This window comes from Jatropha curcas, chromosome 3, assembly GCF_041381405.1.
Source record: "Jatropha curcas cultivar XTBG-Jc1 chromosome 3, XTBG_Jcur_1.0, whole genome shotgun sequence".
In the NCBI taxonomy this organism is placed as follows: domain Eukaryota; kingdom Viridiplantae; phylum Streptophyta; class Magnoliopsida; order Malpighiales; family Euphorbiaceae; genus Jatropha; species Jatropha curcas.
The window spans coordinates 3192188-3208508 of NC_143153.1; the positions used below are offsets into that span (position 1 = coordinate 3192188).

Genomic DNA, 16321 nt, shown 5'->3' on the forward strand with positions numbered 1-16321 from the left:
AAACAGATGCTTTGCATATACCTCTGTGAAACAGAGGGCTCGTGACTTTAGGACTATAATAAAATTGTAAATTTATACAATAAATATATAGTTTTATCCTGTCCATGATGGGATCCCTAAATTGTTGCTGAAGAAAGCTACAGTTTGAGATGTGAAAGCGACACTGATATTTTTTGTATTGTGTGCATGTGAAAGTAGTTATCATGGAAATGAAATTCAAAGTTGAATCATTTTAAATTCCCTTTTCCTAATTATCTTCTCCTGTTCGAGTCGTATTCATTGATGATATTCAAAGGAGAAGGCTACTTTAATTTCGTAGGGCCTAAAAAAAGCTATTTATCAGGCAAATTCTTTGCTGTCTATTATCCAATCTGAGGCTAACTAATGTTTGAACTTTTAGTAATGGAGAGGTAAGAGATCCCGTGACTTGCTGCTAATAGTTATATATTTCTCAGCTTCAAATTTCCAAATGACTTTGAGATCATTGAATAACCTCCATCCATAGCCCATCTGATCCAGAACTTGCGACCAAACAACTTAGAAAATACTAGAGATAAATCCCATGAAGCGTGAGAGACGGAGATTGGCAGAATCCCTGTTTAATATTTCATAGGAAACGTTGTTCATTTTAGAGAACTGCATGTATCAACATCAAAGCGTTCTTAATGACGACAAGAACAAGATATGATATAAGCAGCACAACATTTCTGCCTTTACAGAGAATGTTTTTACCTAATCAGTGCAATGCAATTTAACAAACTTGCAAAGACCTATATACATTACAACTTCCTTCATAAACAGCAAGACTCATGTGACTAAATGCAACATCATCTATGCCTGTATCCATGCAAGAGACTCCCTTGTCATTTCCCTTGTGGGGTAGAGTTTCTGATCTGAATTACTTGGATTTCATGCTCATCGATGCGTTCTGACCTAGTGCATTGGTTTTTTCAACACTGTTCAATCCATACTGCAGTGCACAATGCACAAATACCATAAGATGATAGGCAATCCATAAATAATAGAATTCAAATAAATGAGCAAAAAGATTACAATGTCTATTAATACTTCATGAAATCCCCATTAAAAAACAAAGAGTAAACCATATTATTACCATGATAACATAACTTTTAAAGCTTAACAAACATAGAGGTCAACCAGACAAAATCAAGACAAGTAAAGATATCAATCTCAGAGTTGGAAAGGAGAGGGTGGCACAGTGATGCAGGCAACAAGAAGATCTAGGAAATACAAGATTAAAGATTTGAGACATTAAATTACAGTCCAGATTTAGAAGGTGTTTATTTCAGATGTTATCGAGTACCTCTAGAGTTTTATTCACTATTCAGTAAAATATTTTCGTAATTTTCACTGAACTCAGAAGTTGCCAACTTGCAATTGGAAGTTGCAATATTTAGGCATTTCATTAGGAAATAAAATCAATCACATTTTCAGATCTTTCACATGTAAATAGACTATAGCATTAGTCAATATGCTGAAACGAGTGCAAGTTGAGTTCAGAAGAAACGAATTTAGTGGAGTTCAGGCCCAAGTTCAGCCTGCCAGTTTACCTTCAAAAAGCAGAGTTTTTTTTTTTTTTTTGGGGGGGGGGGGGGGGGGGGGGGGAGGTTTGTTCAGGAGTTGTTCAGCAGTGCTCCTATAGATTTATTTACTATTGCTTATGATTTCTGTGCACCTCATAATAAGAAAATCATTCAATTTATAGGCACGTATGGCCTCAAATGAAAGTACCTTTTCTCTCATCCGTGTGCTCCAGATGTCTGAGTGAGCCCCTGATGTTTGACCTGATTGATTTAGGAGTGGCTCCCAAGATCTACCTCTACCATTCTCATAATCATCCTCACATTCTGAATCTTCTCTTCTAGTAGAAACCATTGCTCGCAAAATCATTGCAAGCAGTAAAGATAGCGCCTGATCAGAGAAAACATTGTTAACGATGGATCTCAGCACCTTTGAAAATTCCTAGAAAATACAAATTAAAAGCAATTTAAACTGGAGAAAAACGGTGAGTGTTTCCTTTATAATTATCAAGGATGATATAGTATATATGTTCCATCTGTGTGTTCTTAAACCATGATATTCTGAAACCCTTTTTTATGATAAGTAGGAAATGTTGTGTGTTAATTACATCCATTAATGCAATCATTGCAAACTTATTTCCCCTCAACAAAACAAAATAATGCCAAAGTCCAACAAATAACATGATCCATCATAATAGCTCCCCAATTAAATTACCATAAAATGAAGTTCAATAAAAGAATAAACTGCCCCTACCTAACAACTAATTTCAGAAGCAGTTAAGAATCCTTTGCTATTTTTTGCGTCGGATTGAATGTTCAAGTCCCAATACTTGAAGCTGAGACCTTGGAAAAATCTGAACTACTAGAACCAAATTCAAAGAACTTCATTTTGCGAGGAAAAAGCTTTTGAGATGAAGTAGACAAACAAGTCCATATATCAAAAGACAATATTATGATTTAATCAAAAGCTCAATGACTACATCAATCACAACATCAATGACATTTACTTTGTTTTGCAGTAGGGAATAAAAGAAACCAGAGAAAATAGGCAGTTGGGAATCCATTTAAACTATTTCTGATTTCGATGTAAACCTCAGGAGGTAAATTTCATACTATCCTAGAGATCTACATCTCTCAGAATTTTAATCAATGCTCTTAACATGAACATGAGAAAGAATATCAATCTTTAGGTCATACAATTACATACCTGAACTGTGAGCACAGTAATGCCAACCCATTTGCATATATCAACATTGTCTTCAATAAAAGACTTAAGGGTTTGAAGTTCTCCAGTTGGATCAAAAGGAATATCCTATTAAAACAAGTGCATGACAGCTTATCATACAAGAGACATGCATAGAGGACAAAAGTTGTAGTGAACTTTCTTCAAGGTGGAAAAAAAAAAATCACCTTTTGCCAACGATGATCAATTGCTATGAAGGCCACTAAAGCTGCTTCTATCAGAATGAATAAGATTTTGAGTATGGTGTACTAATATTTACAAGGTTAAGAAAAATGAATAAGAAAAGAAACCAAATTCTGAATTAAGCACTATGCACTAACAATTCAACTCCCAATAAGAAGGAAATAGATTATGTTTATTTTCATTTTTTTGCCTTCCTGGAAATAGATTATGTTTATGTTACTATCAAGTTGATGATAGAGGAGTTAAATAAAACCCAATAAATACTGGTAGGAGATCCTATTACTTAATATAAATATCCCAATTTTTTAAAAACCCGTCATTTTGATATAAAATTCCCTATTTCTTTAATTACCAACAACAATGAAGAAAAATAGAGAAATAAAATACTTAAAAATCTTCTCTCCTATTTAGCCTACTCCAGCTCTCAGCCAATATGCAATTACAGTTTGTGGCTCAGAATGCAAGAACTTTTTGCTGATTAAGAATATCTATAGTCTCATTCTCATCACCAATTACATAAACTTACATTTATCTTCTCATTTTTCAGTCACTGCCATTCCCCTTAGATGAAATAGAGAACAAGCATCATTTTCTTTATTTTTTGGAGAAAATAACGCTAATTTTGTTTCCAAGATGCGAAAAATGTCAATTAACATCTCTACTCATCCAACAATAGTAACTAGCTACTCAAGAATAACTGCAGTACGATTTGTTAACCGAAATAAGATAAAAAATAAAGGTAGTAGCTCGTATATCCAGGATACAAAGCACAGGCAACAGCCATTAATAGCCTCAGCTGCAATGCAACCAATGAGAGTAATGCAACACAATATAATGCCCACGCCCATAAAAGAGTAGATGAACCTGTTACCCAAAGAAAAGCCTCAAATTAAAACTTGTATGGATCCCTGTATTTCACTCCCAGCCAAATCAAACACAAAGACCGCATATCATAACATATTCAACAAGAAACAAAAAAAAATGCAAAAGGCCATAATTGAATTGCAATAGTTTGTGCTAACTCACCCTTCAATCTTTAATGTTTAAATCTAACAATAATCGCTCATGATTCACTCACTCTCTAACAGTAAACCAAGTGTTCGGTTAAAAGAAAGGCACAATACAGTTTTACCAGCAACCAATCAAAGCATAATTAGAGTAAAATGTTTACAAGCATTAAAAGCTAATAATTCATTACCTAGTCAGCTTGCCAAAAATGTAATAAAGGTCAATTTAAAGTTTTCAAATGTAAATTTTTAAAAAAAAATGAACATTTAAAGCTGATATCAACTCATTTAATTACCTTCTCCTTATAGTTCGATGCAATCTGATTCAATTACTGACTTCAAAACCCTTATCCCAACCAATCAAATTATAAACCATTAAATTAAAAACCCATTAACAACACCCAACTTAAAACCGCCAAAAATATATAAAAAATCAATTACCAAGGTGCAGGAAGCTCGAAGGAATTCAAACGAAGCCCAAGTCCATCATCAAAACCGTAAGCCAAATCAGCGACGAGACTAAGAACCCTAAGCGACTGGGATTGAGAATCTGGAGAGGGAGCAATAGAGTGCGGCGACGGAGGAAAGGGAACATGGTGGTTCCATTGATCCAGCATCCATATAGAGTAAAGTACAACAGAGAGTCCTATAAAAGCTTGGAGAAAGTTGAAGAATTTAAGCACGAATGCTAATGATACATGGCAGCAATTGCGTTGCATTTGTGATTAATTTCAGACCCTAAATTGCAAACCCAATGAAGATTGCAGGTAGATAGAGATATGGCTATCAATGACAGTAAAGATTGGAGCTTTTTTGCAAAATTGTTTGTTGGTTTCTCTTTTGGCTTTTGTTTATTTTTTATTTTTTATTTTTTACAATGCTTTTGTTGCTTATCAGTTATCATCAATGATTTGTATCGGTGCGGAGATAGGAAACTGCCTTTTAAAATATTGGTGCCGCCGTTAGTTTGAAAAAAAAAAAAAATTTAAAAAAAATTTTTTTAGCATATTTTTTATTTTTTTTAATTATCATTGCATTAATTAATACTAATAATAACTTAAAAATAAATAATTTTAAGGAGTTGGCATAGAGTTTGAATTTTTTTTTCCCTTTTATTACAGTTGTATAAAAAATTCTAAAATTAGGACTGTCCTCAGACGAGAAACATTAGTAAATTTAGTTTTTCTTTAGTATCTGAATTTTTTTATTATGGTCTAAGTCAGTCCGAAGTTAAAAGGTAAGAAAGACTATTTAAGAATATTAGAAATCGTAAGGGTAAAGGTGAATTGAGTAAAAGGTAAGAACCTATGAAGTAAAATGTGATGTGAATTTACTTAGATTTAGATCGACCAATGCTAAAATATTAATATTAACCGATTAATTAGTTAATTTAGCACTCTTATATGTCCTTTGCAGATTTGATATTTAGTCAAAGTAGGATCTTAGCGAGGAGAGTTGATGAATACAATGGCTCAAGTTGATTCTTTCTACTGTGATGTTTATATAAAGGAGTGGCATTGACAATATTAATTAAGCTCGGGAATAGTGGGTTACTGTTCACGGATTAAAGCATATTAATTATTATAGTTTTTGTTATTTAATCAATAAAAAAATATTTCTAATGCAGGAAATATGAATAAATTATTTGCATAAAAAATAATGATAAGTAAAATAATTTATATCAAGGAAGAAAATTAAGTTAATAAGATAAATCTTCTAAAAAAATTTATATATTAATTTTTTTTTATATATCTTCTACAAATTTTGTATATTCATTCGTTGATGCCGTGATTTTTTTTTTTTTCTCTTTTGTTTTAAATTTCGTAATCGATGAAGCGAGCCATACCGTTTAAACCAATGCTAAACCCAAGGCACAGTCCACATTAACAAAAAAACGCAGATGGCAAAATGGCATTGGTCATCTCCTTCAACAGCCATAAACTAGTCTCCACCATGTTGATTGTTCCTCAATTTCAACCACTTGTTTCAATTCTCTGAAACTTTCCCTAAACTTGTAAGCTATGGATGCAACTTTAAAATTTCTGATAGAATCCTGACGTGCAAGACATTACTGTTGCAACCTCAATAAATTGAAAGTAGACTCGCACCAAAACAATCCACAAGTTACTGTTCAATATTAATCATTATTTAATATAATAATTAATATTAAATGAGAAAGACAACCATCAGTGAAATCTGTTACATTGATTAAGCTCAGGAGGCGTGTTGCTTGAGGAGGAGGAGGAGGAGGAGGAGGAGGTTGTTTAATAGAAGTAGGCGGTAGAGGAGGAAGGCATAAAGCACAGAGAATTTGACGTTGGTAGACTCGAAAACAAGCTGGTGACTGGTGAATTACTGACTCCTTAGAATTCCTGAAATTGAACCATTTCGTGCAGAAAGTAATTATCCCTTCTCTTTTCTTCTTAAACCCTAGATTTACTCTCGAGCTGAAAAGGCTGATGCTATTATCTTCATTTTAGGTTCAATTTATAAGCTCAAAAATGGCGAAAGTTCCATCTTTGATATCTCTCGTCATGGAGGCAATTAAAAGAGAACTCCTTCGCGGTAAAATTTTAGATGCTTCGTTATTATGTTGAAATTGAAACGAATTTAATGTCTTCAATTTCCCTTTTTCTTTCAAATATTATAATACTGGGAAAGTTTTTTTTTTTTCTCAAATTACTGATTTTTGTATTTTGTTAATTGTAGGAGATGATATTTTACCTGACGTATATGAGCTTCCATCCCATTTATTTGATGTATTAGTGACAATGTTACCTCCTTTGGCTTTGCACAAGTTACAAGCTCAAATGTAAGCTAATGACAATGCCTGCTTTTACTGTTTTGGTACATGTGATTGTGTTTAGTGCTATTTTATGGTTGAACTATTGTATGAATGAGTGGTTTTTGAAATTTTGCTGGGTGTTGAAATTTTTTTGTTGTCGTAGCTATTGGTGCTATTTTATTGAAATTCTCTGATTGATATCGGTTATTGAAATTTTGCAATCAATTGCTCTTATTTTCTTGGATGGTTGTCTTTAAATAGGCCATATGAGAATTGGAATGATTATGAGTGTTCTGATGGTTGCTCGAAAATTGGAAGAAAGCGTGGAAGGTATGAAAGAATTGATATTTTTATTTGTTAACGTTATTGAAATGTTGGATTTAGATAAGAAAAGCACAGAAGCAGTGACAGTCTAACTGTAATACTGATTTTTCGCAGAAGTTGTAACTTCGATACAGCGTGGAAGATGTTATTTCAGTCGCGCTGGCCCTGGCTTGTTGACAGTAATGAATCGGTTGACTGGCAGCAGACATATTGGCAAACACATTTGCAAAAGTACATGATAGGATTAATTCCGTGCTACAATCTTCTTCATTACTTCTATTTGAATTTTGTCCTTTTATTATATTAACCCGAAAGACAGTTGCCTTGATGAAGCAGCAGGATTAGCTTCTACACCCTCATTTGATGGATACATTGCAGATTTGGAAATTTCAGGTATTATATGTTGCCATATGACAGAATTATGCATCTTAGAAGCAGTTATGTGACAAATTTAAAACATTGAAAAAGCAACATGAATGGTCACTGCTAAAGTATGCATTGGTTGTTGGGCACTCTCGCACTTGGTTACTTACTGCAGTAGGATTCTGAATAATATAAGAGAATTTCCTATTCTTTTCCGATATACAGTTGGATATTGATAAATTAAGTTTTTGCTTTTAATTCTAATTTCTTCCATCTGCCTGTAGCCTTATCAAATTTGAACAACTTCATGCAGATGATATATTGAAATCTATCGGTTGTGAAGGACATTTGAACCCTTCAACTTATTCAAAATTATCTTACCACTTTCAACAATTTGGGCACTTTGCTAGGTAACATGTTATGTCAAGTTTTGATATTATGAAATTGTAGGTCTAGCTTCGTATGCTTTGGAGAAAAATGAATTGAAAAATACATGTGTTCAACATTTTGGCGGCAAATTTTTTTTTTTCCCTAGTTCTTATTTGGTTTTACACACTAAATTTGTTTTGTTGTCAATGTTTTTTTGCAAGTGAATGTTCATCACACACACTAATTTTACTCTTATTAATTTCATATATTTTTTGTTCTTTGTGCAGATGTTTGAGACTTCAAAATGTTCTGTGTATTTCGGAAACTTGTGTATGTCTTTATCTCCCAAGTAGAATAAAATCACGAAGTAACTTTTTTTGAATGTATTTTCCAGCACATGGATTATGGCTTTTTTGACATCCATGCAAGCTAAAAGTTTTTACGTTTGAATCCCCTTCAAGGGACATGCTACGTATGTAATTTAGGATTTCTTTTTTTGTTAAAAAAAAAAAAATTTCTGTCATCTTGGCAAAATCTGTAGTAGGGGTTTTCGTTACCCATCTTGCCAAAGCTTAGAAGGCCTGCTATTATTGCTATTTTACTATATCTACTCATCTTTGGATCCCATGTTTTTGTGGGTTTCAATGGAGTGACATCAATTGTTTATGCCCTTTGGAGTGTAGTTGCATATAGCAAACAAGGTTCAAAATTTTAATTTAATTCCCTTTTCTTTTCATCAGTTGGCATTCTTGAACCTGTCAAAGGAATTTTTTTTTTTTTTTTCTGTCTCTTTCTTTCTCTCTCTCTTTGTCTTTGGGTGCTGTTGCATTTCTAAATTCACTTACATTCATCTCATACTGCTTGTTTCTTTCAGTACATTGCATCCTACAAGAATGATAAGTGGCCTAATATTTGCTACTTCTGTTCTGCTGCAGCAATTATTGAGAAACAGCAAATTGGAAAGTTTGGCATTACGGTGGATCAGAACCAAGGAATATGTATGCTTAGTTCTTCTTCAATTTTCTTTAGGATATTCTGCTTGCTAATAAGGGAGATTACTAAACTGATAATTTCATCTGTAGTTCAGAAACTGCAAACCTCTGAAACAACAAGTGAAAGTTAAAAGTAGAATCTGGAGAAGGAAAACAAGCTAAAACAACTACTGTAGTTGATAGTAGAACGAACATCTACTTATGCACCCAGTCCACAGAATGCTAATTACAATATCAAAAGATAGATTTGTGGTACTAAACAATTTATGCTAAGGAAAATTTGATGCTATTGTTATCATCTACTGTACAACATCTTGAGAAACATAACAGAAAGAAGTAGCATTTTGATATAAAAATGATTGGCTTTGAATTGGGTCATGCCATCAGTACTCTCAATATTTAATTTACATATTGATCAACTTCATAGCAAAGTAATGGTAATCTGCATTTAGGTTAGAACTGTGCCTGAAGGTGTAATGAGATGTGACAATGAGATTCGTGGTGGATAAAGATGTCTCTCTTGAGTGCTACATTACTGACTCATAGATTATTACACAATCAGTTGGTGCACATTAGCAGCATCACGTTTAGAAGCATTTGCAAATTGTCATATCAGTAGTCTAAGGAATGAAAATGGGAAATATTTATTTTCATCATGTGGTTGCGGAACTACCAAGCTAACGTTGCAAATTACTAAATTATTGTTACCAGCTGTCTAAATTCAGCGAAGGACATGATGTACTAGTATATATGTTGACATCCTGGTTGACTGGGATATATCGCAATATGCAGGTGGATGGATTATGCCAATTACTGGTCCAAAACAGTGAAACATTGACATCTCTGGAACTTATTCACTGCAGCCTTTCATCGACTTCTGTAAATGCAATATTTGATTCTCTAGAAATAAAAAATAAAAAGACATGGGTCATGCAGAGCTTCTCAGTCAAGGCAACAAGCTTCCTTGAAACTGATGCGGTTTCGTTACCACTTTCCCTTGTATCATTTCTTTCATTAGGAAGGTTCATCGATTCTCTGAACTTCTTGTGTTTTCTTACCTTTTTACTAGTATGTAAAATAGATAGGTGTAGATTTTGGTGTGTGTTCTGTTTTAAATTTATTTTCTGACGTCTTGAGGTTGTTGAAATTCTCTTCAACTAACAAACTGTAAAAGTAGTAATTCGTTATTAGCTGGTCATTAAAAAGTAAAAATATGATTCAGGTCCTAGGAAGATTGACTTTAAAGTTTTACACTGTGAAATATGAAATATAACCATCGTTATATTTCTGGCTCCATCCGTTGAGTGCTAAAATGGCCAGTCAATGTGTGGTATCTCTTGTATTTTGACACTTTGTGGGAAAGTTTTCTTGAAAATTTTGTCTAATTCCTTTCTTTACTTTTTCTATTTGACCAATACAAATCAAATTGAAACTTTCCAGAAAAAGAGTTAAAATACTTGCCCATTTAGTTCTATCCATTAAGAATCATAGAGCTCTGTTGTATGAATGAATATCGTATCTGAAATATGATTTTCAAGCATCTGATTGCATCTTGCTTAATTAGACATTTAGACCTGTTATTCTCCAATAGCTTCTGCTCTTACTTCAGAACCCTTCTGCTTCCAGGTCCTTGTGTTCATTAAGATTTTGTGGCAACTACCTAGACCGAAAATTTGCACACATGCTTTTTACTGTGCTTGTCAATGCTTCCTCAAGCATATCCCTCCTTGACCTTTCAGACAACAATGTGAGTAATGCTTTTTGTGTTAGATTTATTCGTTTTGAGTTATTTCATTTACCAACTTAAGATTACCAGCAAATGATCTTGTCACCAATATTTCACAGATAGCTGGGTGGCTTTCTAATTTTAACTTGGCATCCTCAAGCAGGCTTCCATCATCTCCAGAAAGAGGCAAATCTTTGCAGTCATTACGTGTGCTCAATTTAAGGTATGACATTATTTGCATGCGGTTCCTTTCTGTTTTGAATAATTTGTTCAATTAACTAGCCCCTACCATATGTATAAAGTGCCCAAGGTTATCTTTTACCACCCTCAAGTGTAGCCCTACATACAGATATATAGTGACCTATGAAGCCATTATTGATAACATTGTAGATACTGTCTTTTGTCTTTGGAGAGTGTTTTAAGCATTGTTAAAATCTTATCGGTTTTCAGGGGAAATAGTCTACACAAGGACGATGTGGAGAGTCTGAGATATGCACTTCTTTGCATGCCTAATTTGGAGATCCTGGATTTAAGTGACAATCCCATTGAAGATGAAGGAATCAGGTTAGTTAATATCCATTTTCCCTATATATTTTCTGTGTAGCAAGACAAAGTTTCAGCATCAGTTGAATTTTGCAGATGTTTGATCCCTTATTTTGTTGAGCCTCTGGAAAGATTCTCTTCATTAGTGGAGCTGAATTTGGAAAACTGTGAGCTTTCCTGTGATGGAGTGACGCAACTTCTAGACACCCTTTCAGCCCTACAAAGACCAATAAAATCTCTCTCACTTGCAGATAATGGCCTTGGCAGGTTTGTTTGCCTAACACTTGCATTGAAGTTGTACTTTGCTGTTTATATTCCTTTCTTGAGATGGATCAGCTTAAAAATTATTGTTCTTCAGCCCAGTAGCTGGCGCTTTGGGAAAGTTTTTGAGCACATCGATTAGAGAACTTGATATTGGGGGCATAGGACTAGGCTCAGCTGGCTTCGAGGAACTACAAAAAGAAATGATGGCAGATTTGAAGCTTGTCAAGATAAACATAAGGTTTGAACTAATTTCTTGATTTTATTTTCCTCAAGCTGGTATTGAAATTGTGTCCAGGCAATTGACAAATTAACTTTATTCATGCAGCAAAAATCGTGGTGGGCTTGAAACTGCCAAATTTTTGTCCAAGCTCATGTCATCTGCTCCTGATATTGTTTCGGTTGATGCATCATATAATCTTATGCCTACAGAATCCTTAATCATAATATGCTCTGCTCTAAAGGCTGCAAAAGGTACTTGCATCCAACAAGAAGTGATTTTTGAATCATATAATTTTGCAAAATGAACACACAAGTGGTCTGAGCCATTTCCACGCTGTTTATTACTAGGTAACCTTGAGTGTTTGGACTTGAATGGGAACACCTGGGACTGGCAGCAAGCTCATGCTTCCATCCTTGCTGAATTCCAACATAATGGAAGGCCTATCTTGATTCTTCCATTATCACGTGCCACAGATGTTCCTTATGATGATGATCCATAGATGACAGAACTTTCAACATATTTTTCGGAAGCAGTTATGCAGCATTACATCTTTAAGTTACCATAGTTGCTCTTCGAACTTTATGTAGAGTTTCATATCCTGGAATCAGACCTGGGAAACTAAAATGACGGAAAACTAGGGGATGGATAGGATGGAAGGTGCTACTGTCAAGTTAGCAGCCTATTGGGCTGTTGGCTAGGTGGTTCTTACTATTATTACATGCTGACTTGATATTAGCCTTCAGTTATTGGTTACTCGGTTTGACTCATGAGCTGTGTTTTCTGCAGGTCATTGCAGTCTGTTAGAAGGATGTTATGACTTATGAGTGTATATGGTTATTTTCCCCTTTTATTCTGAGATCATAGTTCAATATATGGATTTTAAAATTTAAGAATTTCGTCCCTTCTGATTTTCATTGACAGTGACCTTTTTGTCAAACAGAATGGTGATTCAACTTTACTCTCTTGTTGCATTACATAGTGATCTAATTTTGATTTACTTAGATTATATGCCTTGAGGCTTGAGGCCATGGATGTTTCTTTGTATCTCTTCACTTGTCCGGGCTGATTGTACCAGCTCCCAAAGAAAATGCAAGTACTGTTCCAAGCATTCATTTCTTCTGCTAAATTGTAATACATGAGGTGCAAACTTGGAGCAGTTGAAGTGCATCGGACAGGCTTTTGCTGCTCATTTGCCTTTTGTTGTGGTACATCATTCTGACAAGTTTATTTTGATGTTGCATCTCGTTGCGAAATCAGATTATAACTAATTGGCATCTTATGAAAAGGTTGATTCGTTTGCCAATAATAGATGTATGGTCAGGTTTCACTTTCAAAGTTAACTACAAAATCTAGATTCATTATCCTAAACTCTGTACCGTGTAGTGAGTTGCCAAAGAAAATGATGGCCCTTGCTCATGAAACTGAATGTCCGAGACACAGTAGGTTTCTTGTTCCATCTTACCTTATCAATCATGAAAAATAACTTGATTTGTACTTTGCTTAGTGTGTTCTATTTATTTTTATCTTTTGTAATTCATTCTTGTTGCAGGGTAAAATATATGAAATTTAAACAGCAGACGAGACTATTGTACCTGAAGAATGTTTTCCTCTTCCTCATCATGGAAACAAAAGATGATAAAGACATCCCACCTTTGAGGGGATGCAAGGAGAAACAACGGATTTTGCATATTGCCAATGTTGGCGTGTGCCTGAAGAATGTTGCTTAAACCAACCCTAACCTCTCTCATGATTGTGGTGCTTTCTAGTTTTCTGTTTGTTCATGTTTGAATCTTAAGTAATCTAGACCAGCTAATCACTCGTACATGGCCTCTTTTTACTATATACTTTCTGCTAATATATGGGAAATGTCTCGCGCCTTTTTTGAAAAAGAAAATTACTTTGCAGGTGAAGCTTTTTCTTGGTAATTTAAATTCCTAACTTTGCCTGTGACTTCCTTTTTTTTTTTTTTTTTTTTTAAATCAGACTCCAATTGAAGTTTGAATACACAAGATCAAGACTATGAGGGGTTGAAAATGAATTTTGCAAATTGATTTAGCACTTCATCCTCTAACATTGGTTCAAAATGAATTTCATTCCACTTTTCCAATGCTCCAACCTGTAAAGGTTCCAAGTGCTTATTAATAAACAACTCCACTTAATTAAATTAAGGATAAAAAGAATAATACAATCACTCATCATTTCATGATTAAACAAAAGCTAACTTGAACTACTTTTTCTTCTTTTTTTAATATATTTATTTATCTTTTTCTTTTAGAAAATCTTTTTTTTTCATTTTTATTCTTTGCCTTGTGTTATGTCCAAAAAAGGTAGTTGTCTTGGCTTTGTCATGAAGTAAGCCTTTTGTTATTGTGTTTGCATTGTGCTTGTTGTATCAATCATCCTCTTTTGAAGCTTATCTGCTTCTAATCACTTTTTTATTTAACTAACATTGTATGATTAGTAAAGTGACCCGTGAACCAACATTTTTCTTGTTAATTTCAGCTATAACCTCCTACCAATATTATAATTTGAGGAAGGAAATTTATTAAGTGAAATTAAATATACAGTTCATTTGAAATTATGAAAAATATGTTTTACATTCACGTGAAAAGAGTATATATAGATTTGATCGTGGAGCGAGTTTGAACCGAATTTTGTTCTTACCTACCAATAAAAATTATTATCCATCATACTCTCACCATATTTAATCAAGTTAGATTTGTGTTGAATTGAGTCAAATTAATATATATAAGATCCGTAAATAACTAATAAAAGCGAGTAATTTCATTTAAGAAGGAGAGCATTGAACCACTCAACTCAACACTTATTGCTTAGGTCAATAAAATAATTATAATATATATGAAATGAATAAGAAATGTGGTCCTTAAAAATAAAAAATATGCTTCCATTTGGGGCCAAGATATATATACATATATATAACCACTGGCCATGCGAAGGGAGCTAACAAGCCAGAGTTGGATGAGTTTGGTATGTAGTCATTGGTCAAGCAGCTTCATGCATGATGGACATGCAAATACAGTTAACTGCGAAGTGTTAGGTGTAAAGCTAATTACTAGAGTCTCTTTTTCCAGTTAACTGCATATGCAAAGTGTTAGGTGTAAAGCTAATCAGTAGAATCTCTTTTTTCCAGAGGAATAGTATTTGCATACTATAAAAAAGCTTGTGATCAGCATTTTTCTTTTTCATTTTTGAATCTATACTCACGCGTTTGGATGCTCCGATCGAAGGTTTTATTCGGATAAAAAAAGAGAGTGTGTTTATTATTAATTTCGCTAGTTCTTGTTTTGAAGACTTCATAACTTTAAAAACAAATTTAATGTCACTGAATTAAAGAATGTACATTGTTAAACTCTCTGGCAATTTTATAAATAGAAGACCACAGTGAAACTCATATAAATCAAACGTTAAAAAATAATTTGCATCATACCGGTGCTTTAGTCAAGTAGTCAAGTGGGTTTGTTTAAAGAAAGATTGACGGATGGATGGCAAGTATTATTGGTATCACAATTCTAATAATACATTAAGGATGAAACTGCAATGAAATTAATGATTGTTTGTGGGAATTCCATTTGGAGATAAAATGAGGTATGGAAAAGGGGAGTTGCTGAAAGTTTGTAGGAGGGTTGATGAAAGAGCTTCTGCTTGACATGACTGAGAGATGCTGATACAGTGATGTGGAACTACAGAAAATGGACATGTGTAGAGGCAGCAAGGGAAGTGATTAACATATATGGACCCCACAGATGTTGGTAAAAAAGTTAGGTGGATAAAAAAACAAAATTTACCGGGAGAAAAGGGAAAATAAAGTTGTCATTCCCAGCAGTGGTGGATAAGGGCAAAAATTTATGGAGTTAATATATAATAAAAAGAGTTTATTTGAAATTTTATTAAGATTAATTGAAAAATATACATGTGTATTAAAGAAAATAAAAAGAAAAAGATCAATTCATTCCTTTTTATAATGTAGATCAGCTATTGTTCCCATCAACAAATTGGAAATGGACCCAAAACACCTAAAATTTGGATTCCATAAAGGAGGAAGATGAGCTGATGGAAAAGAATTAAGTGGAGAAAGAAGAAAAAATTGAATTTTGAATGAATGCAAGGAGTATGAGCCCCAAGAAGATGAACATTCCTCTGCAAAGACAGACATTTCCTAACCTGATTGAAATATCCAACTACTACATCCAGTATGTTTTAATATCAAATGATGATATCTTGTTCTTTAATTGTCAAGTATTAATCTATAGTCTTTCGCCCAATTCTTTATTAGCTTTTGATGGGGACTTTTATTTATTTTTTATACCACATGTGCCCTTCACTTGTTGTGCTAAAGTTTAGTTTTACTCGCGACACGTCATGCTCTGAAGGGAAAGCGCTTTCAACGGTAATTTTTTCTATTGATAAGTGTCGAACACTTTATCTTTCATTGAAGTTTTTTCCACAGAGCAATAAGTCTTAACTAATTCTATCTATAATTTTTTTTTTCCACCCGTATGATTCATATATAATCCACATTTTAAGAAACCATTCTGATCAGAATATACATAATCCACATTTTAAGAAACCATTCTCATCAGAAAATTAAGCAAAAAACGTATAAAAGGATACCTTTTTTGACTTCAGGATTTGTGAAATATTTTTGAATAAAAAGAGTACGTGTTTCATTCTCTTAATAATCAAGGATTTAGTATTTTAACACTATTTAGGGGTTATTTTGTATCCTCCTTACGATTATAA

At 33.6% G+C, this 16321-nt stretch overlaps 2 protein-coding genes across 4 annotated transcripts; one reads left to right on the plus strand and one right to left on the minus strand.

The window, feature by feature from the left end:
- Positions 1–583: 583 nt before the first annotated feature.
- On the minus strand, positions 584–4864 carry LOC105644440 (Tetraspanin family protein). Of its 2 annotated transcripts, none has more exons than XM_089719746.1 (6): positions 4416–4864; positions 3732–3831; positions 2952–3032; positions 2749–2853; positions 1753–1983; positions 584–970 (listed from the first exon to the last, which is right to left on the minus strand). In XM_089719746.1, exons 1-6 carry the CDS (start codon positions 4691–4693, stop codon positions 899–901), a joined length of 867 nt encoding a protein of 288 aa, XP_089575872.1. In that variant the 5' UTR covers positions 4694–4864; the 3' UTR covers positions 584–898. The 2 variants fall into 2 exon arrangements, with proteins under 2 accessions (XP_089575872.1, XP_012085178.1); XM_012229788.4 differs by having other exon boundaries at positions 1753–1932; positions 4416–4862.
- A 991-nt stretch (positions 4865–5855) lies between these two features.
- LOC105644439 (RNI-like superfamily protein) lies at positions 5856–12566 on the plus strand. 2 transcript variants are annotated; one of them, XR_002285615.3, is made up of 18 exons: positions 5856–6373; positions 6455–6539; positions 6684–6786; positions 7021–7089; positions 7198–7314; positions 7403–7476; positions 7760–7856; positions 8103–8145; positions 8751–8813; positions 9600–9829; positions 10434–10554; positions 10653–10756; positions 10984–11097; positions 11173–11343; positions 11435–11578; positions 11666–11811; positions 11908–12258; positions 12347–12566. XR_002285615.3 is itself a non-coding variant. In XM_012229787.4 (17 exons), exons 2-17 carry the CDS (start codon positions 6476–6478, stop codon positions 12057–12059), a joined length of 1812 nt encoding a protein of 603 aa, XP_012085177.1. In that variant the 5' UTR covers positions 5856–6373; positions 6455–6475; the 3' UTR covers positions 12060–12566. The 2 variants fall into 2 exon arrangements, 1 of the variants encoding a protein (XP_012085177.1); XM_012229787.4 differs by having other exon boundaries at positions 11908–12566.
- Positions 12567–16321: the final 3755 nt, after the last annotated feature.

Coding starts and splice junctions, on each gene's coding strand:
- LOC105644440 (XM_089719746.1), bottom strand. CDS start 4,693: ATGCAACGCAATTGCTGCCATGTATCATTAGCATTCGTGCTTAAATTC. Junction 2,854..2,951: donor TTGATCATCGTTGGCAAAAG/GTGATTTTTTTT, acceptor TTGTTTTAATAG/GATATTCCTTTTGATCCAAC. Junction 1,984..2,748: donor TTACTGTGCTCACAGTTCAG/GTATGTAATTGT, acceptor TGTATTTTCTAG/GAATTTTCAAAGGTGCTGAG.
- LOC105644439 (XM_012229787.4), top strand. CDS start 6,476: ATGGCGAAAGTTCCATCTTTGATATCTCTCGTCATGGAGGCAATTAAA. Junction 6,540..6,683: donor TAAAAGAGAACTCCTTCGCG/GTAAAATTTTAG, acceptor TGTTAATTGTAG/GAGATGATATTTTACCTGAC. Junction 8,814..9,599: donor GGATCAGAACCAAGGAATAT/GTATGCTTAGTT, acceptor CGCAATATGCAG/GTGGATGGATTATGCCAATT.